General features: G+C 36.3%; 1 protein-coding gene and 1 non-coding gene across 3 annotated transcripts in view; both read left to right on the top strand.

Annotated features, from left to right (window-relative positions):
* The window catches only part of KPNA4 (karyopherin subunit alpha 4), a 55,865-nt gene extending 33,233 nt beyond the window's left edge, over positions 1–22,632 (top strand). The window contains exons 11-17 of one of the 2 annotated variants that reach the window (XM_059686918.1): positions 2,514–2,645; positions 5,190–5,318; positions 6,661–6,765; positions 11,362–11,433; positions 13,208–13,370; positions 17,855–17,949; positions 20,478–22,632. In XM_059686918.1, the coding sequence (XP_059542901.1) occupies positions 2,514–2,645; positions 5,190–5,318; positions 6,661–6,765; positions 11,362–11,433; positions 13,208–13,370; positions 17,855–17,949; positions 20,478–20,576 (795 nt within the window). In that variant the 3' untranslated portion in view covers positions 20,577–22,632. The remainder of the gene's footprint in view (positions 1–2,513; positions 2,646–5,189; positions 5,319–6,660; positions 6,766–11,361; positions 11,434–13,207; positions 13,371–17,854; positions 17,950–20,477) is intronic. The other variant, XM_059686920.1, reaches the window with a different exon arrangement.
* On the top strand, positions 5,534–5,860 carry LOC132232265 (small Cajal body-specific RNA 7). The gene has a single exon (XR_009452382.1). It is a non-coding gene; the product is annotated as a small Cajal body-specific RNA 7 (non-coding RNA).
* Positions 22,633–22,910: the final 278 nt, after the last annotated feature.

Below are 22,910 nucleotides of genomic sequence, written 5' to 3'. Positions count from 1 at the left end.
GTACCTTGGTTGCAGGCACATCCCCAGTAAGGGGGGGTGGGGTGGGGGGGGTGGGCAGGAGGCAGCTGATCGATGTTTCGCTCTCATCGATGTTTCTAACTCTCTATCCCTTTCCCTTCCTCTCTGTAAAAAAATCAATAAAATATGTATTTTTTAAATGTTTTTTTAAAACTCTTAAATAAAATAAAAACACAGGTATGATGACCAGTGTTTGATCAACTGCTTCATTCCTTTACAGTTTCTAGGGTAATACCATTTTGTCAGGATTTCTCTAAAGCATATGGAACAAATTAAAGTTAGAATTATACTACATTAAGCAGTGACATAATGTACAAAACTCATTAGATGAATATGATCTTTTCTCTTATGATATTTTTTTTAGCTCCACATAGTTTAGGATTTTTTCTGGTTTTGCTCCTTCAAGCCAAAGTCTTTGATAAAATTATAAATGTTAATATTTTATTTTTGCAAGATTTCCAAGAAAGAGTAATCTCAAAGTTTATACCTCTGCCAGAAAACCAGACATCTTGTTTGACCTTATTCGGAGATGTATTGTGGTCTTTCTACTGTTTACACCAATCAAGTTGAGATTGTAACTCTATTTTTCTTGCTTTTATATACCTTTAATTTCTCAAACCAGTTTGCATTGTTCTTTTTTAGCACATGTATACCAAGTAACAGCATTTACTAAAAATAAAATATTTTTAGGTTAGCACTTAGCAAGTTCTTAAATCAGACTATCAAAGAAGTAAAAAATAAAATAAAATAAAAACGGTTTTCACAAACCATAAGTGAAACACTGAAATTTCAAATTTAGTAAACTTATCATGGAATATTAAATTTTTCTATTACAAACAGCATATATGAGAATGAATCTGATTTAAATTGTGATTTTGATATGAGCATATCAATGACTTGTTTACTATTGGACCTTTTATTTGTTTTTTTAGTATATTTTTATTGATTTGAGAGAGAGAGGATGGGAGAGGAAGAGAAAGAAACATCGATGAGTGAGAAACATCATCAATCTATTGGCTGCCTCCTGCATACCTCCCACTGGGGATCAAGCTTGAAACCCAGGCATATGTCCTGACAGGAAATCAAACCAGTGACCTCTTTGTGCATGAGTTGACACTCAACCATTGAGCCACACTGGCTTGGCACTATTGGGCCTTTAAAAAAAAACTATCTAAATTTTATATTACAGTCATGCACGGTTAACTTGAAATTTTTTGCTTTTAAAAAAATGTTGGCCCTAGCTTTCTATCTTTCCCTCCCACTCCCTACCTCTTGAAAATTTTGCTCGTGATTAGAGCATCGGCCCGAGGGGTCGTGGGTTTGATTCCAATCAAGAGCAGGTACCTCAGTTGAGGCTTGATCTCTGGCCCTGGTCGGAGCACATGTGGGAGGCAAGCACTCGATGTGTCTCTCTCACATCAGTGTTCTCTCCCCCTCTCTTCCGCTCTCTCTAAAAATCAACTGAGAGGGTCCTGACTGGTTTGGCTCAGTGGATAGAGCATTGGCCTGCGGACTGAAGGGTCCCAGGTTTGATTCCGGTCAAGGGCATGTACCTTGGTTGCGGGCACATACTCAGTAAGGAGTGTGCAGGAGGCAGCTGATTGATGTTTCTCACTCATAGATGTTTCTAACTCTCTATCCCTCTCCCTTCCTCTCTGTAAAAAATCAATAAAATATATATTTTTAAAAATCAACTGGGGAGAAAATATTCTCAGCTGAGGATTAACAAAACAAAAATAAACAAATTTTGGCATATGTTGGTACTCCAGGGGGAAAAAAGTTAAATTTGTAAGTTAAAGTTTCATTGTTTCACATATTTTAATACCACTTTATGTGTATGAATTTTCTCATTTGGTATCTTCTTTTTACATTAAAAATATCCATAGAACTTTCTTAAATTCCTGAAAGGAGAAATAGCAAAATGATGTTTCCTCCTTTTAAGAGCTTCTTGGATGGTGTAAACAACATTGGTTTAGAATTCAAAAGGTTTCTAACTTCTCTGGCTAGTCTTTTGACAGAGTCCATTATTTAGAAAGGCTTTGAAAGCAAAGTTAAGTAGTTTTGATAGCTTGTATAAATCATGCTTTTTGTTGTTGTTTTTTTTTTTACCTAGAATGTGTGTGTTTTTTTAAACATTTACCACAATGTCCTTGTATTTATCCCTCAATGTGAGCATTTGGGAAAGAGAATTTCTTTTTCTCCTATTTCATGTGCTGTATAGTGTGTTTTTATCTTAATGAATTAAGGTTAGATACTAAATTATGATAGAGATTATAATTAACCTAAACATTATGAATATGGCTTAAAGATGTACATGCTTGATACAAACATTCATAAATGCTAATATTTAGTATAATAAAAAGATTCCAGTGAGTTGAGGTGAGAGAAAAAGAAAGACAGTACTAGAACAATTGTAAATTAGTCTGTATGGTTAAATTATTAAAATGAGAAGATACTTACTTAAAGGCAATTTAAATTTTCATTTTATTCATTAGATACTGGTAGATACAGTCTGGGCCCTCTCTTACCTTACTGATGCTGGCAATGAGCAGATACAGATGGTAATAGACTCTGGAATAGTCCCTCATTTGGTTCCTCTGCTCAGCCACCAGGAAGTGAAAGTTCAGGTGAGTTTGTTGTTAATAAAAGCGTAAGTTTTTCTTAGCACTAATTGCTTTAACACTAGAAAGACTGAAATTTAGTATATACCTATATCGCCCAAAAGCAGTCAAAATGACTGCATTGTGAAAGAATAATATCGGAGCACTCTTCACTTATGTTCCTTAGCTTTTCCAATAACTCACTTCTATTCGACATTTCTTTCATGAATTTAGTGCGCAAAAGAAATAAAATAAACAAGTTATTAGAACAAGTATCACTGCATAAAGATGCGAATAACAAGTACTAGTTTAGCTTATTGAGCAACTGCAACTTATCAAGTATCGACAATTTATCATGTACTTGTATTTATCATGTGACGGTAATCGAAAAAAAATGAAAACTGTTATTTCAATACAGAGCCGAACTGGTCATATAAGAAATTTACTCAATTCAATAATAAGAGTCTAAAATTTCCCAAGCAGTCAAAATGACTGCTTTTGGGCAATATAGGTATAACACAAATATATATACCGGAAATGAAGGAGGGGGAGGTAACTACAATTATTAATAAACACATTTATATGTTGTACAAAAAGTCACAAAATTCTAAGACATTGTGTCCTTATATACATAATTGTTTTTCTAATTGAAATTAAAAAGCAGTCAAAATGACTTCCTTGGGCAATCTAGTGTTAAGCATGACATTCAAAAATGGACAATGAAATCTAATCAGGAGTCCAAAAATAAGCCCATACATTTATGATAATTGATTTTCAACAAGGGTGCCAAGAAAATTCAATGAGCAAATAAAATTTATTCAATAAAGGATGGTGAAACTACTGGATAGCCACATGTAAAAGAATGAAGTTGAACCCCTATTTCGTACCATATTTAAAGAATAGCTTAAAATGGATCAAATACCTAAGTGTAAGAGCTAAAAGTATAAACTTCAAAGACAGTAACAGGTGTTGGCAAAGGAGAAAGTGGAATCCTCATATACTGCTGGTGGGATTGTAAAATGACACAACTTCTTTGGAAATTAGTTTGACAGTATCTCAAAAAGTTAGACATAGAATTATTACAGGACCCACCAATTTCACTCTCAGGTATATACTCAAGAGAATGGAAAAAACATTTTTCACACAAAAACCTGTACACGAATATTCATGGCAGTATCCTATATAATAAAAAGGTAATATGCAAATTGACCTTAACAGCAGAATGACTGGGAATGACTGGTCACTATGACACACGCTGACCACCAGGGGGCAGATGCTCAATGCAGGAGATGCCCCCTGGTGGTCAGTGTGCTCCCACAGGGGGAGCTCTGCTTAGCCCCAAGCCAGGCTCCTGGCTGCCAGCACAACGGTGGTGCTGGCAGCCAGGAGCCTCTCCTGCCTCCTCAGCAGCACTAAGGATGTCCAACTGCAGCTTAGGCTTGCTCCCTGCTAGCAAGTGGACATCCCCCAAGTGCTCCCGGGCTGCCAGAGGGATGTCTGACTGCCAACTTAGGCCTGATCCCCCGGGGAGCAGGCCTACGCTAGCAGGTGGACATCCCCTGAGGGGTCCCAGACTGCGAGAGGACACAGGCCAGGCTGAGGGACCACCCCCACGAGTGCACAAATTTATGTGCACTGGGCTTCTAGTTATTCATAATAGCCAAAATGTGGGAACAATCCAAATGTTCATCAACTAATGAATGGTTAAATAAAACTAAGTCTTTCCATGCAGTACAATATTATTTGGCCACAAAAAAGAATGAAATACTCATACATGCCACAACATGAATGCACCTTAAAAGCATTATGTTAAGTAAAAGAAGCCAAATGTGAAAGGCCATCATCTATTTTATTCCAATGAAACATCCAGAATAGGCAAATCCATAGGAATAAGCACAGTGTGATTGCCAGTAACCTGGTGATGAGGGCAATGGGAATTACTGTTAATGGGCCCAGATATCCTTTTTTGGGGTGATGAAAATGTTCTCAAATTACATATTGGTTATGGTTGCACAACTTTGAATATACTAAGGACAACTAACTATTCACTTTGAAAAGATGAATTATATGTTATGTGAATTATATCTCAATTTTTAAAAAAGGAAACTGGATTGTTTGTAGACAGAAAAGTTAGCCAAAAAAATCTTTAACAGAAAATGACCTGATACAACTAAAGAAAATAATTGACAATTCAAATTCACATGAATACGGAAATCTTATATATTAAGCAGATTCCTGCTTTCCTTCAGAAAAGGCACTTGTTTTTGTTAACCTATAGAAACACTAAACCTAAAATCTAAAATACTACCTTATTTTCTTTATGGCCCAAATTACTGTCTAAAATTATCCTTATTGGTTTATTGACGGATTTCTACAATAATGTAAGCTTCATAAGGGGGGTTTGTATCCTATTCACTCTTCTGTTCCTAAGTCAATGTCTCACACAGCTTTTTCATAAAGGATAGGTTTGAATTAATGAATGGATCTTTCATAATCTGCCAGACATACGTCTCTGGTAAGAAGAAATATTTCACATAGAGCAATATCTCATTAAATCTTTTTATGTGTCAGACTGCTGCACTTCGAGCTGTGGGCAACATTGTTACTGGAACTGATGAGCAAACACAGGTAGTTTTGAACTGTGATGCTCTGTCACATTTCCCAGCACTTCTGACACATCCCAAAGAGAAAATTAATAAAGTAAGTATTTTTAAACACTATTTAATAAATAATGTAAAATATCAGCAGTTTTTTTTTTCATTTGTAAAGTTAGGGACTCAGAAATGTCTATAATATCAATGTCAACTGTCATTTAGACATCAAGAAAAGATAAAATATTTTATTCTTCCTAACATGAATTAGTATGTGATTTTCTATAAATAAGCCAATTATAAACAGTGCGAAATTGGCTCTCTTGGAAATGATGAAATAAAGATAATCGGGTGTTGAATGTTGTATGAATGGAAATTTTTAATATGTAAGTTAAGTAATGTAAGTTTAATATTTTATAGATAATTAATAGAAAGCGTGAGTGTGTGTGTGTGTGTGCTCATGGAGGCTATGGAAAGGGGGCACTGACTGGTGATGCTGATATTGGAGTGCATCTGAGGCTGTTGTAGAAACATATGGGTTGTTGATTACAACGTGCTGATGATTATGACCCAAAAACAGCTCACCTAAGTAGCCTAACACCCTAAAATCTTTAACAGGTTCATTAAATGTGTTCCTGTGATCTGATCCAAAAGAGCCTAATGCGCACTAGCTAACACTAATAGTTGTTTACTAGTTTCTTAAAGTAGAGAAAATGTTTTCTTTAGTATATTGATAAATCTGTTTGCTAAATTATAGTCATGTTCTACATAAGATGTTAAGTAGCTATTTTGCCTTGTTTCATGTTACCTGTGGTTTCCATGTTCACTTATTATCTATAAAACTTGTAAAAACTTGTAAACATCTCAACCAAAGTGGCACCAGTGTGGTATAAAGAGTAGCTTTAAAAGATCCTAAGGTAGACCAATAAAGCAATCAAACATCTGGTTCTGCTTTAGCTCTTGAGAGACTTGGGGTAGTGAATTATTACAAATAAGTACATTAAAACAACCCACTATTTCATTTTTCATGTCTCATTTATGGATAATTGAGATTTGCCTACTTTGGCTAGGACTCTTGATCAGAGTAGAATAGAGGACAAAGCACATTATGTGAAGGGGATGTTGAATCTGTTTACAGTAGTTTTAGCATTTGTATTTGTGTTACAGCCCATTGACTCCAATCTTCTTTTCAGTTTTAATGTTTGGGAAATTGCTTTCAAGAATTCTCTAGAAGGGTTATTTAGTTCATTGTGACTTTGATCAGGACCATTAGCATTTTGTTCAAAGAAAACATGAAAAAGGGATAGAGGAGTTGAGATTCCTAAATTTTTTATTATGGAGCTCATTAAATAATAAAATCATTTGGACATTGTAGTGAAGATGTTTTTTCTTAGTTCAGATGCAGATTTTATTTCTTTAATGAGAAATATTGAAGGGGTCTTGTTCTACAGGAGGCAGTGTGGTTCCTCTCTAACATCACGGCAGGAAATCAGCAGCAGGTTCAGGCAGTAATTGATGCCAATCTTGTGCCAATGATAATACACCTTTTGGATAAGGTAAGAAAATCATCTTGTTGTATCTGAGTAAGAGTAAAGGGTTTAAATTTAACAAATTATGTGAGACCTGGCTGTGTGGCTCGATTGGAGTGTTGCTGTGATTGGGTCATGGGTGCCATCCTGGTAGAAGCACATACCCAGGTTGCAGGTTCGATACCCAGTTGGGATGCATGCATGAGACAGCTGATCGATCAATCTCTCTCTCTCTCTCTTTCTCTCTCTCTCTCTCTCTCTCTCTCCCCCCTTCCCTCTAAAATCAATTTTTTAAAAAATAAAAAAAAATTTTTAAAACTAAATTATGTCAATGTATGCTTTTCTGTTTATTTAAGTAGAACCTATAGAATTGGCATGAATACTACCACAAAGTGGTATTAATATTAAAACTTTTAAACCCAGCAGTTTTTATATACAAGAAACATTTCTTTTTAGGAACGCTTGATCTTTCTATGTCATTCTTTTACTAAAATTACTATTATCCTTGGATTTGTTAAACATGCATATTATTATTACTGATTATACATGCTTAATGTATTGTGCTAAGCACTTTAAATATATTACCTCATTTAATACCATTGCTATATGAGGTTAAGAGTTATCCCATCTGACAGATGAAGAAACTGGTATAGACAAATAAATTGCCCAAGACCTAACTGCAAATAAGTGTGCAATTTAATCATAAGTTTGGGTCATACCTCATGTTTACATTAACATTTGAGAAAGAGACCATTTAAAATGTCACAATCACAGCATGAGGGTTTTTTCTGAATACTGGTCTCTAAAGAGGCAATATTTCTATCTTATTTTTCTCCATGTTTTCTACATACTGGTAGTAGAAGCTATTTCTTGGTAGATTAGGCTTAGTTTGTAAGGCAAGAATCCTTATGCACTACTCTGTACTTTCTAATGATTCACATTAGGAGACACATTCTGTCCTGCTTCAAATGAGATTGATAAGTGAGGTCAGGTGTTCTTAGCCTATGCCAGCTGATTATTAAGTTAGACATCAATCTTTCCCATAATGGCATTTATTGATGATCATTGCCTGGATCCTTATTTTACTAAGAAATTCAAAATGCTTCTAATTTTGTCATTCTTTATGTATTTTTCATTATTCTTCAATAAAGAACTTTTCCTTATCAACTATTGTTTTATAGGGTAACATGTTTTACATAGACAAGGCCAGATAAATGCTTGATTCTTGTTTATTATCGCTCGATTTTTAGAATAACATGGTTTCCTAATAACCTCAAAAGTAGACTAGGGTGGCATTTTTAATATTATTAAGAAACTAGAGGCCTGGTGCACAAAATTTGTGCACTAGGGCGGGGGGGGGGGTGTCTCTCAGCCTGGCCTGCACCCTCTCACAGTCCGGAACCCCTAGGGGGATGTCCGACTGACAGGGAGCCTGCCTAAGCCAGGAGTGAGGCATCCTGAGCGCTGCCACAGAGGAGGGAGAGGCTCTCGCCACCGCCGCTGCACTCGCCAGCTGTGAGCCCAGCTCGGCTTCTGGCTGAGCAGCGCTCCCCCTGTGGGAGCACACTGGCCACTAGAGGGCGGTTCCTGCATTGAGCGTCTGCCCCCTGGTGGTCAGTGCACATTATAGCAAGTGGTGAGTAGCCTTAGCATATCATTAGCATGTTACGCTTTGATTGGTTGAACTGCCGACTGGACACTTAGCATATTAGGCTTTTATTATATTAGACTAGAAGCCCAATGCACGAAGATTCGTGCAAGAATGGGCCTTCCTGCCTTAACTGGTTTGGCTCAGTGGATAGAGCATCGGCCAGCGGACTGAAAGGTCCCAGGTTCAATTTGGTCAGGGGCATGTACCTTGGTTGCAGGCACATTCCCAGTAGGAGGTGTGCAGGAGGCAGCTGATTGATGTTTCTCCCTCATTGATGTTTCTGGCTCTCTATCCCTCTCCCTTGCTCTCTATTAAAAAATCAATAAAATATATTTAAAAAAAAAAAAAAAAGAATGGGCCTTCCTTCCCCTGGCTGCCAGTACAGCCTTCGCTCAGGCCTGGAGCCGCCTTTCCACCTTCCCACGCTGCCCAGAGGCCCGGAGCGGCTGGGGCAGTGTGAAACACCTGCGTCGTTGTCATGGCAACAACGCAAGCATCCTGCCCCACCCCTGGCTGCTGCGCGCCTGCATATGCAAATTAACCCATGGTCTTTGTTGGATTAATTTGCATACTCCTCATTGGCTGGTGGGCATCGCAAAGGTATGGTCAATTTGCATCTTTCTCTTTTATTAGTGTCGATTATGGATATTTTTTGTCCATTATAGTTCTTGCTGGCACTAAGGTTCCCTGACCAATAGGAACCTCTTAAATTTGGTGTCTGGTTTTTGTTTTATTTTTTTTACATCACTTTATAGTTTTTGAGAGCTTCTTTCTTTTTGAGTATGACGTGATTCCCAGGCTTATCTTATATATTTTCTGACCTAGACCTTGAAAGAACTATTTCTGCAGGATGTCCTGGTTTCTTTTTGTAGAGAATTGTATTTCAGGATCATAGTTCAGGTACTAACAATGATCATTGCTACAAGGTTGTCTTTGTTTCTAGGCCTGAGTGGGCAAAAGAGGTGATAATGTATTTTTTAGAAAGTGAAAAATATATTGTAATGTTGTGAACATAAAAATTTATAAAAAACAAATCATGAATGAAAGGAAGCTATTGGATATTACTGTCTATTTAAGATAATAGTGTTTTTATTTTCACTTCTTTGATTTTATATTCTTATCTTTTTTTATTCTGGAAATCTTCCTGAAAAGATTGAGAATATATGAGATATAAAGTCTATCAAAATAAGACCACACTGCCATAACAACATGAGTATTACATTTTTAAAATATTGGTTTTGGTTATATAAACCATTTATGTGGTTTCCAAGTAAAAAATACATACCTTGTTTTATTTAAAAGGGCTAACTTACATTTCTGTCCATTTCTCCTTATCCTTTCCCTTCCTTTACAGATAATAGTTTTTATTAGTTTTCGGTTTATACCTTCATTGTTTCTTCTTTAAATATAAGCAAATGCCTATGTACATGCTCATTTTCCTACCATTCCTTTTTTTTCTTGCATTGTTTTTTTAAAAATATTTCTTTTGAAATATTATCCTGGAGATCACTCCCATTGCATGAGCTTTCTTATTCTTTTTTCTTATTTTTGTTATAGCTACATAGTACTCCACTGTATATATGGATGTGCCATAATATGTTCAACTTATTTTATTTTTTAGATGTTTGTAGTGTTGTGCTATTAAATAGTACTTTAAAAAGTAGTTTGTAAAGTGTGTGTGTGTGTGTGTGTGTGTGTGTGTTTTGCACTCCTACTAACAGATATTTGGAGTTAATCTAATAAATAAGGGTAGATATATCCCACTGCAGTTTTAATTTTCATTCCTCTTTTTTATATATATTTTTTCTTAATACATCATAAGCATTCTTCATGGTTGCTAGCCTTCTTAAAGTTTAATAACTGGTTATTATTTCATTCAGTAGATTTACTATAATTAATTATTCCCCTGTTGAGAATTTGAGTTGCTTTTTTTTTAATATATATTTTTATCGATTTCAGAGAGGAAGGGAGAGGGAGAGAGAGATAGAAACATCAATGATGAGAGAGAATCATTGATTGGCTGCTTCCTGCATGCCCCCTACTGGAGATCGATCCCACAACCCGGGCATGTGCCCTTGACCGGAATCGAATCCGAGACCCTTCAGTCCACAGGCCGACACTCTATCCACTGAACCAAACTGGCTAGGGTTGCTTTTACTTTTTAACTGTTACGTGCTGCTAAAACAATATATAGATAGATACATAATATTACCTTGTTTTAAATTATTGTCTTGGTAAATTATTAAAAGTGAGATTACTAACTCACATGAGAAGTAATTTTTAAGTATGTTTTTCAATTTATATTTGAAAGGAAATATAATGTTTTCACCATAATCTTAATAATGGTGGGCATTATAATTTCTAAAACTTATATATTTAAAGGGATGCTTTCTTTTAATTTGACATTTCTTTGATTAAATTGTACATTTTTCTGGGTTTCTTTTTTTTACCATTTTACTTTATCCTTGACTTTATTTAATCTTATACTATTGAACAATAAAACATATCAAGTCATAACAAGTCTCCATGTATTTATGGTAAATTGGGTTCAAAGGCGTATTTTAATAAGTAACAATTATGTGTGCCTATAGAAAGACTAGTAGTAAACCTGGGGAAATATTTAGCAGTTGAAAAATCATTTCAGTTGCGGTGAGGTGTGAAGGATTGAGCAAAAAAGAGAAAAAAACTCATGAACACGAATCACAGTGTGGTAATGGGTGGGGGTGTGTAGAGGAAGGTACAGGTGGGATAAATGATGATGGACGGAGACTTAACTTGAAGTAGTGAACAATACAGTGTACACATGATATGTTGTGGAATTGTACATCTGAAACCTGTATAATTGAGTTAACTAGTGTTACCCTAATAAATTCATTAAAGGGGGGGGGGGGAGAAAACTCATTTCAGAAAACATTTTCTCCATTTTACTTTGTATTGGAGTTTGTATCCTTTCCTTTGCTTTGCTTTTGCAGGGGGATTTTGGCACTCAGAAAGAAGCTGCTTGGGCCATAAGTAACTTAACAATTAGTGGAAGGAAAGATCAGGTAAGTTCAACTCTTATTTATTTCTCAGTGGATAGAATGTTGGCCTGTGGACCGAAGGGTCCCGGGTTTGATTCTGATCAAGGGCATATACTTCGGTTGCAGGCTCCTCCCAGGCCCAGGCCATGGTCAGGGCTTGTGCAGGAGGCAACCAATCAGTGTGTTTTTCTCACACCGATGTTTCTGTCTCTCCCTCTCTCTTCCACTTTCTCTAAAAATCAATGGAAAAATATCCTCGGGTGAGGATTAACAAAAAAAAATCATAATTTAAAATAGTAGAAAGATAACAGACATTCTGTGATAGGGTTGTGCGAGTGTGTGTTACCTTGACTTCCTTTATTTATAATTCATAGATGAAAAGGGTTCTCTTTCCAACTTCTTGGCCTACAAGAATTTTCTAATTTACTGTAAGATAGAAGCACTTATAGTCGGGGTTGGTGTTTTTTGTTTGTTGTGGAGTTTTTTGGGCTCTTTAACAGTATTAAGACAGATGACTTTTTAGGTGAATTGGGCAGAATGAAACTGCCTCACAGATTTTAACAAATGAACAACAAGAATTTACAGCATCTAAATACTCAACCAGCCCTAACCGGTTTGGCTCAGTGGATAGAGCGTCAGCCTGCGGACTGAAGGGTCCCAGGTTTGATTCCGGTCAAGGACATGTACCTTGGTTGCAGGCACATCCCCAGTAGGGGGTGTGCAGGAGGCAGCTGATCGATGTTTCTCTCTCATCGATGTTTCTAATTCTCTATCCCTCTCCCTTCCTCTCTGTAAAAAAATCAATAAAATACATTTTAAAAATAAGATAAATAAAAATAAATAAATACTCAACCAAAAAAGGCTTGGAGTAGGAACTAGAGTGAGGAATGTGAGATTCCTAGGGCATAAAATTTAGAAAGACATGCACTGTGATTGTGCAGGTGTCACAGCTTAACATTGTGCCAAGTGGCAAAAGAAAATGGGTTTTAAAGGTCCCAGATATGTTTCATAGATAATTTTAAAAGGGTGAATTTGGAGCTGATAAGCAATAAATTGATAATTACCACAAATTAGCTATAGACTGATGGTGAGCAGTGAATCCACTTAAATAGGAATACCGAAGAGAATATAAAAATTCATGTAGCCTAGCCAGTGTGGCTCAGTGGTTGAACTTCGACCTATGAATCAGGACGTCACAGTTCTATCCCTGGTCAGGGCACATGCCCAGGTTGTGGGCTTGTACCTAGTAGGGGGCATGCAAGAGGCCTAGCTCTCTCCCTATCCCTCTCTGAAATCAATAAAAAGAAAATTTTTAATTTAAAAATGCATGTATATAATAACTAGATAGAAATGATAGAAAAGTATTATGAAAATATTACAGAGCCAATAGAATAGTGAATAGAAGGTGGCCACGGATATGATAATGCTAAATGCAACAGTAAAGAGCCATTGGATGCTCTCACATTGAACAGTTGTAGTTCTTAAAAAAATATTCAGCCTCTTAACTGATATTTTAATTTCTTAATCTTAAAGGGGAAAGGATCTTTGAAAAAAGTGTTCCTTATGGCAAAGAAATGTTTCATATGAAGTTGAGTGATTCATTCACTTTCACTTAATTTATTTTCTAAGTTTAAGAAAAATAAACTTACTATGTAAAAAAGAAAAGGAAGTTTGATTAATGTAGTCTAACTTATCATGTGAGAGATGAGGTCATACTCAATATTTTACTTCAGTGAGATAATAAGGTACACAAACGAAGTTCATTATGCTTAATACATCATGTGTCTTTATTCTTCAGGTGGCCTGCCTAATTCAACAAAATGTTATACCACCTTTTTGCAACTTGCTGACTGTAAAAGATGCACAAGTTGTGCAAGTAGTACTCGATGGACTAAGTAATATATTAAAAATGGCTGAAGATGAGGCAGAAACCATAGCCAATCTTATAGAAGAATGTGGAGGTAAGTTTATTATAAACTATTATCACACATTCTAATTCTTTTGTAACTATGTTTACTTTCTGACTAATAAAGTACTCCTGTATTTTTCTGTCTTAGATAATTAAGTAACATAATAAAGTAAATATGTTAAGTATGTTCTATATGTACAATCCTGCTCTGCTTCTTGCATATTCTTAGGTAACTGAATTGCCATTTATTGAACAGGCTCTGTACTAAGGTACTTGGAAGACAGTGGTAAACAAGACACAGTTTTTGCCCTCAAGGCATGTAGTCTAGTTATGGAGATAAATATAAACTGATTTAATGTGCTAATTACCCTAATAGAAATGTACAACAAAATGAAATACCTAATCCATCTCGGAAGAAGCAGGAAGTCACACCTGAGCTGGATTTTGAGAGATGAATAAGGATTAATAAAGTAAAAAGGGATGAAAGGTGTTCCAGGCAGAAATAACACCATGAGCAAAGTCTGAGGTGAGAAATAGCATTCAGCAAATTATAAGTAGTTCAGTGTTGCTGAATCACAAAGTTGGGGTAGAAACTGCCAAAAGATAGGCTGAGACATGGCAAATAAGCAGGCCCCTATAATCTTAACAAGCTTTGGTAGCACACTAGATACTTTATTCTAATTCTGTGGGGCAGTAGTTCCCAAATCTGGTTGTGTATCAGCCACCTGGAATGTAAACAGCACGGCTTAGCTTTCAACTCTTAAAATTAACAAGTACACAGAACATGGAAGTTTCAAATGTGGCTGTGGAACAAAGTGTAAATGTTAACCTGGATAAGCATAAAAGTAAAGGTATATCTGACGGAAGTTGAGAAGTATATGAAGAAAGAGGTGATTATAAAAAGAGAAATACTTCAACTTAGTAAAGGAGTGCAGAGGCTTGAAAATTACTAAGAGGTTAGTATTTTTAAAGTTACTAAAGTGACAAGTGGAATAACAAAGAAAATAATGCATAACTATCAAGTTAGGAACAGAAGATGGGAAATAGTGTTAGGGAACTAATTGGAAAGTAAGTACCAGAAAAAATAAAAAATGGGCATAGTAGGAAAGTATTAGTAATTGGGCCTTAATAAATGAAGACATTGATTGTAGAGACAAAGAGGAACTTGCAAAATTCAAGAAATGGAGGCTTTTAAGATCTGATCTTTCTAAGATCTTTTAAGATCTTAGATTTCAAACTATTATCACCAAGTAATACAGTAGAACAAACAGTTTAAATGAGTAAAGGCAAATAAGTTGTGTTTTGGACAGTTCAAATTTTAGGTAACTGTGAAATGTCCTGGTGGAATTAGATCATGCAGGCATTTAAGTTTTATGAATGTGAAGCTCAGGAAAGAAATGAAGCAATAGATATACAGATCCTCAGCCTGTATTAGTAGCTAATTTTTTTTTTTTTAAGCAACATTGCTGTTATGTTTGCATATAATGTTAAGCAATCTCCTTGAATATAGAACTTGAAATTAAAAGATTAACCTATAGTATTTAATGTTAATTATAGCTATTAATTAATATTATAAAAATAGATACAGAACTAAGAGTTTTGAGGAGCAGAGTGAAACTTATTGATCTATTAAATACTTATTGGGCACATGCCAGTAATTTTTCAGAAGGCAGGGGTTTCCTGGCCTCCAGGAGCTTACAGTCCATTACAGGAAACAAATAACTTCAAAGCAACGTAGCCAGTACTACTAACAGAGGCAAGCACAATGTACTAATTTATACCTCTCTCTGGTTTAAATACTTATCCTAAGACTGTGGGTTATGAAGACTGCCGGGGTCCAACCCCAGCAGGTCCAGGGGTCCCCAAAGGTGTGGACGGAGTCGGCGAAGAAGGAATGACACGGAGACAGCGTTCAGTTGATCAGCAGCCTAGCCAGGATCTCCAGCCAAGTTCTGTGTCCATGTTCTCTTGCTAGGTTCTCCAGCCAGGTTCTCTTGCCATGTTCCCTCGCTAGGTTCTCCAGCCAGGTTCAGTCACCCGGTTCTAGTCAGGTTCTCTTGCCATTTTCTGTAGTCAGGTTCAGTCCAGCCAGGTTCTCTAGGTTCTCCAGCCAGGTTCTGTAGCCATGTTCCCTCGCTAGGTTCTCCAGCCAGGTTCTGTCCAGTTTCTCCAGCCAGGTTTGGTCACCAGGTTCTAGTCAGGTTCTCTTGCCATGTTCTATCCAGGTTCTGTAGCCAGGTTCTGTCTCTAGGTTCTTCAGCCAGGTTCTCTCGCTAGGTTCTGTCTCTAGGTTCTGTGGCCAGTTTCTGTCCAGGATCTTTTGCCATGTTCTGTCTCTAGGTTCTGTCTCTAGTTTCTGTGTAGGTTCTGTCTTCTTGGTTCTGTCTTCTAAGTTCTGTCTTGTTACATCTGTATTTATACCAGTTGATTTCAATCCTATCAATCTCTATTCCAAAGGTTAGGGCGTTTCTTATCTCCATTCCAGGGAGTAAAGATTATGTAGCTTAAGCATGATTGTTCGTAGTTAAAGTGATTAATTACCCGCCTGGCACTTAGTTAAGAGGTTTTATTCCCTCCCTGACTTCAGGGGAAAATCCCTACCTGGGGATTCAACCTTTCTCAGAGAGGTGACCTTGGTTAAAACACATAGTGCCAAGAAGGTGAGCAAACATATTAAGAACAGTATGCCATATATGCCAGGTCCCTTGAAACAGCAAGGATGGACCGGCTCCCGGCAAATTCCCCCTTTTTTATTTTTTAAAAGCAGGCATTAAAAAGAAAAACCCCAAATTCTCTCTTGTATCCATTTTAAGAGTAGGATTGGCGCTTTCCGCTATTACCTGAGTCCTGATCTATCACCCCAGGGAGAGCTTGCCAATCCTGCACTTTCCCGGGGTGGAAAGGCTGCAGTGGGGTTAAGGATAAGGCTCCTTGGGCCTACCTCCTCCCATGCCTTTACATTTACCTTTCCTTCCTCAGAAAAGCATGGACATACTTCTTGTATAAAACGTTCTGTCTGACTGGGAGTAACCTTAATTCCTCTGCTAGCAAGCATATGTGTTAAAAGATCAATACAGAGTCTTATTTCTTTAGACTCAGTATGGCACATCTTCTTAATCTAAAGATCAGTACAGAGTCTTCTTTCTTTGGACTCAGTATGGCACATCTTCTCAATCTAAATTCTGTACTATCCACCTTCTTACCCTATTTATCCTCTATAGGGGGGTCTGTAGCACCCTGGTGGAGTCCTATCTGTCCTGAGTGTGGGGCTCTCAATGCGGGGGGGGGGGGGGGGGGCTTACCTAGGGGAATCCTGTTCCAGGGGTTCCCAAAGGTGTGGACGGAGTTGGCAAAGACTATCCACCCTCTTCCTACGGTGGAGTCCGATCCGTCCCGAGTGCGGGGCGCTTACCTAGGGGTCCCTGTTTGGGCGCCAGATGCTGGGGTCCAACCACAGCAGGTCCAGGGGTCCCCAAAGGTGTGGACGGAGTCGGCGAAGAAGGAATGACACGGAGACAGCGTTCAGTTGATCAGCAGCCTAGCCAGGATCTCCAGCCAAGTTCTGTTCAGGATCTCCAGTGAATTTCTGGTCAGGATCTCTAGCCAGGCTCTGTGTCCAGTTCTCCAGCCAAGTTCTGTCTAGGATCTCTAGCCAGGTTCTGTAGCCATGCTCTCTTGCTAGGTTCTCCAGGTTCTCCAGCCAGGTTCTGTAGCCATGTTCCCTCGCTAGGTTCTCCAGCCAGGTTCTGTCCAGGTTCTCCAGCCAGGTTCAGTCACCAGGTTCTAGTCAGGTTCTCTTGCCAATTTCTGCGTCAGGTTCAGTCCAGGATCTTTTGCCATGTTCTCTCACTAGGTTCTGTCTCTAGGTTCTGAGGCCAGTTTCTGTCCAGGATCTTTTGCCATGTTCTGTCTCTAGGTTCTTCTCTAGGTTCTGTGTCTAAGTTCTGTGCCTCTTGGTTCTGTCTTCTAAGTTCTGTTAAGTAGCTAAATTTTTTAATGGGAGGGCCCCGTAAGGAAAATGTAGAATGAAAAAACTCACTAATGTTTACAGGGCAAATTCCATTTCCCCCTGAAATACTGTGGTTGATGTTATAATTAACAGATGTCTTAACATTTATTTATTAATCACCAGTATATTAAATTTTTTTCATATATACTCACTAGAAAAACTTGGCAGATGCTAGAAAGTGGAATGAATCTGCTTTTAACTTTTAACAAACAAAAGCAATTTTACATGTTATTGCTCCATATTAACATTGTGATGATGTAATAGTTTTCTGAATAGGTAGATGTCCCATTGCTTAGTTAATTATTTATATGCATTTAAACACTCAGGTGGTTAATATTTTAAGATAAGCATGCTATATCTTTGTGCATAAAATCTTTTTATTTTTTAAGATTCACCCTTAGAATAGGTTCCGAAAAATTATAGATTTGCAATTCAATAATTGGATTATGTAGTCCAAGATTATTGTAACTTTTTTTGTCAGTACTTTTTAGATATTACTCTATTTTACTTTATAAAATCTTTTGCAGGACTGGAGAAAATTGAACAACTGCAAAATCATGAAAACGAAGACATCTACAAATTGGCCTATGAGATCATTGATCAGTTCTTCTCTACAGATGATGTATTTAATAACTTTATAGTTTTCTTAATATACATCTACATGAAATAATATATTAAGCTAGGACAGTGATAGCGAACCTATGACACACGTGTCAGAGGTGACACGCAAACTCATTTTTTTGGTTGATTTTTCTTTGTTAAATGGCATTTAAATATATAAAATAAATATCAAAAATATAAATCTTTATTTTACTATGGTTGCAAATATCAAAAAATTCTATATGTGACACGGCACCAGAGTTAAGTTAGGGTTTTTCAAAATGCTGACACGCCGAGCTCAAAAGGTTCGCCATCACTGAGCTAGGACATGCATGTATATATTTAGGGGGAATGGAATTAAAATAGGTATATGACAGTAATGTCACTTGTTTCAGAAACATAATTCAATATTTCAAAGTCCCTCGGGGCATTAAAAAATAGTACTAGCACTGATGGCAGATAAGTTAGGCATATTTTCTTGACACTGGACAAGTCAGGCTTTATTTTTCACTTGATGTCATATTTTATATTGTTAATAGCATAACATGTTTATAAACAAAATAGTGATACTAGATGTCCTGTAATAAATTCTTTATGACAGTAATTAGTTAATCCACTTTTGACTATATTCTCACAGTTACTTTTAGTTGACCCAAAACAAATATGAAGATAGGTAGATAAATTGAAAACAATAAATCATCAAAAAGATAAGTTTCTATATAATGTGAGGTACAGTATACAAAAGTGTCTTAAAGTATTAACTTAATTTTTAGTATTGCCTCTTTGGAAAAGTAAGTCTAAATTAAAAGCTATTGTTCCTTAGAAAATTATAATGGTTAGATACCACTACCAGTGAATTTCTTGAGCAATTTTCTCAACATTTTAATAAATAAGTCTTATACACAAACTTTTCCATATTATCAAAAGAGTAGAATATTATTAAACTTTTTTAAAAATCCTCACCCAAGGATATGTTTTTATTGATCTGAGAGAGAGAGAGAGAGAAACATCGATCGATTTCCTCCCATGTGCATCGAGACCAGGGATCGAATCCACAACCGAGGTATGTGACCTGATTGAGAATCATATCCGCAACTTTTGGTGATGATGCTCCAACCAACTAAGCCACCCAGCCAGAGCTAAACATTTTGTTAAGCATGTATTACTCAAACACAACCTGACAAAGACAAAACTAGTCATGCATCACATAACATTTCAGTCAAGAATGGACCATGCAAATGATGGTGTTCTATAAGATTATAATGATGGAGCTGAAAACTTCCTATTGCCTACTGATGTCATAGACATCACAGTGTCATACCCCAGTGATTACTCATGTGAAGCTGGTATAGCAAAAACCTGCTATGCTGCCAGTCATACAGAAATTTAGCATTACAATGACAGTGATAGACTATGTATACCATCTAGGTTTGTATAAGTACACTCTAACAATGCATTTCTCAGAACATATCCCCATCGTTAATGCGGCTCATGACTAGTAGAAAAGAAAGTTGTGGATTCTACTTATAGGTGATTAAACCATTTAGATATCAAGTCCTTTAGATGATCAAGTCCTATTTAGAATATAATGCCAGTTTAAGTAAATCAAATAAAATCCAGAAAAAGCATATTCTTTTAAGGGTAGCTTTTATCACATGTCTTTAAAGTTGGATTTTTGGAAGTCCTAATTTGCAAGTAGATATACACAAGACTTATGATTTTTAATACCTCAACATGCAGTTTTTGTTACTCTTACGTTATGAAAATAATTCAGAGGATGTACACATTTATAGGAACTTCACTATAGACTCACTATTTTGTGGTATTTTAGAAAAGAACCTTTAGATATAAAGCATATAGAATATTATTTATCAGTTATTAGCTATTATTTTACTATTTTAAGCCCAAATGTCATTTGTCTCCCAGCTGGAATTGCTCAGTTGGTTGGAGCTTTAGCCCATGCACCAAAAGGTCGATGGTTTGATTCCTGGTCAGGGCACACACCAGGGTTACGGGTTTGATCCCCGTATGCAGTCAGAATGCATACAGAAAGCAACTGATCAATGTTTCCCTCTCACCTCTCCCTCTCCTTCTTTTCTCCTCTCATTCCCTCTCCCTTCCTCTCTCTAAGCATGTCCTCAGATGAGGATTAAAAACTAAAGAAACAAAAATTAACCAGAGATTATACTTACTTTAAAAGTGGTGGCATTAATTTTTTAATGTCATCTTTTATCTATTTGCTCAGGTACAAGGGAAATTATAGTGAGTATCCTCTCAGTTTAAAATGTATGACCATCTCTAATTTATTACTGATATTTTATTCTTTTAGAAGATATCCATCTTGCATATTCTTAAGTTTCTTCTCATTTTGGCATCCTTAAGAAAAAGTGTTTACAAAATGTTTCAGCTTTCTAAAAGGGATGGTAGGATAATGTTGACACATTATCTCTCTCATACTTTTTAAAGGGAAATGGGAATATTACTATAATGCTATTTATATATACTTTTAAACTAATCATCTTTTTTTTTTTTTTTCATTTTTTCCCGTAGATTGATGAAGATGCTAGCCTTGTTCCAGAGGCAATACAAGGTGGAACATTTGGTTTCAATTCATCTGCCAATGTACCAACAGAAGGGTTCCAGTTTTAGAAAGATGCTGTGGAAGTTAGGTACAATGCAGCACTGAGATATATATATATATATATACATATATATAAAAAGGTTTGATCCATCAAGCTTGGCTCATGGGATCTACTGCTGCATTAAATCGGGAAAGAAAATGTGAAGATTTCATTTGGAATCACAGAAAATGCCCAAATGAGGTCAAGATGGCGAGTGGGTGCGAGTGAGAATGAGTGGCAAAGTGTAATGAAAACTTTACATGAATGCTTATTTAGGTTGATCAAAGTAAAAAGGGCTACAGGTCACAGTTCTTCAGTGCCTGAGAAGAAACATTCAACGTTGACTTACTCTACATCAATTGAGGGAGAGTGCAGTACTGTCATCTTCAAGCCTTGTAAGCATAAAAGAGAATAGGATGCCCATATAAGTCAAAGGAAAATGAGCCCAGGCCTTGCTATGAAGCAGTGTGTGAATGGACAGTGTTGAGTGAATGTCTGGCTCAATGATAGAGAGCCAGGTTCATCTTTAAAATCTAGGGCTCTTCACTCATGAAGCAGACTCCTAGTCCTGGAGTGACTGTGTATGAGAGTGTGGTTGTGGTGCTGTATGTGAACGCATGCAAGCTTGATTCGCCTTCAGGGGGCTGATAACAAACCTAGTAAATCATCAAAATGAGATCATAAGTGTTAATGTACACTGGACATGAAAACAAAGACCCGTTTAGCAGCAGACATTGGTTTACTCTGCAGCCTGTGTTTTCTATTTCCCCTTTCCTCCCCAAACCCTCCCTTTTTTTTTCTTTTTTCTTTTTAGGTTTTTTTTTTTTTTTTCTTTTTTAGTTTTGTTTTTTGTTTTTGGGGACTTTTGTTTTGTTTTGAGGGTTTGTGTTTTTTTTTTGTCTTTTTTTTTTTTAGGGTTTTGTGGGGGGTTTTTTGTTTTTTGTTTTGTTTTTTTTTTGTTTTTTTGTTTTGTTTTGTTTTTATTTACTCTACCTAGTATGGCTTTTTAGTTGCTTCTCAAGTCAGAAAACTTTTCAGGAAGGTTTCCCTGTGCATTTGCACCAGATGAATGTTTGATGCTATGAAAAGCTTTCCATATCATCAGAACTAATTTGTGTAGATTTTTGCATGGAAAAAAAAAATCAAATTTCCCTCAAAATAGACTGTGTTGCAGTACACATGTTGCCATAATAGTATAAAACAGTAAAATGTGCTTTAAAAATACATCCTTTTCATTTTCAGAGATAACATAAAGATCTTTGCATGAGGTAAATCTACAACATAGTTTATTTTTAGATTTTGTTAAGTCCTGTAAAGAAGAAGAAAAAAGTTTCAGTTGTAGTAGAATACCGTGCTGTGTTTAAATGTTATTTGTTTTCAAACTTTGTTTTCTATGAAAATGATATGGAAACTTCTAAAATCGAATTTGGTGCATATGTACTGCTGAATAAAGACTGATGAAGAGGTTTGAATAGATGTACAAATCAAGTAATGGTTTGAACACCTTTAATAATATGCCTAATCTGTTCAATTGTTTTAGAATCTTTTTATCTTAGATGTAGGCAGCCATGAACAATCTATTTTGAGCCACTTTAGGGAGAAAACTTTGTATTTTTAAAACTTGCATAAGAGTTATGCAAGTGGTTTTTATAAATTGGAATAATACCTCAGTTTTGAGGTTATGCACACTAAATTAAATGTGACATAAATTAATTTGTACAAAAAGAACTCTTTATAAGGTGGCTCATTGTAGGAAATCCTGTGCCTTCCCCTTTGAGCACAAGTGTTGCATGAACAACAGTTTGCTATAAGAAACATACCAGATTAGCCACCATTAGCATCTATATCTACTTTGTGTTTAAGAATCAACTGGTAAATCTGAAACACTGTAGAATGGATAAAAATTATTTTGTGATCATAACTCTTTGTTGAACTAGAGTATTTTTGCAGCATTCCTTGTCATCAGAAACATGGATAAAGTTTAAAACTAGAAGCAGCAGAAAACTAGCTTGTAAAATTTATCCAAGTAGAGTGCAGGCTAGGCTGTGTTGGGGAAATAAACATTAAACTTAAGCAATGTTTTACATGGGGTGTGTGTGTTTGCTGTGTGGATTTATTATACATACTAATGTAAAGTTAGAGTATAACTCAATGTATTGTATTAGTTTGTCTTTCTAAGTAAGCTTTTGACCTAGAACCAACATAACAGACATATTTCTTCAGTTCTGTAATTTCAGTATAAACATTAATATTTTAATCCACTGAATTTGTTCAGATGACATCATCTGTACTTCTGCTTTCTCCCTATTCAGATCAAAATTTTGACCTTTCTTCATTCTTCCAGAAAAATGGACTGAGAGAC

The sequence above is a fragment of the Myotis daubentonii genome, chromosome 3, assembly GCF_963259705.1.
Source record: "Myotis daubentonii chromosome 3, mMyoDau2.1, whole genome shotgun sequence".
Taxonomy (NCBI): Eukaryota; Metazoa; Chordata; class Mammalia; order Chiroptera; family Vespertilionidae; genus Myotis; species Myotis daubentonii.
The sequence above is the reverse complement of the archived record's forward strand: the minus strand, read 5'-3'. Positions and strand labels throughout refer to the sequence as shown.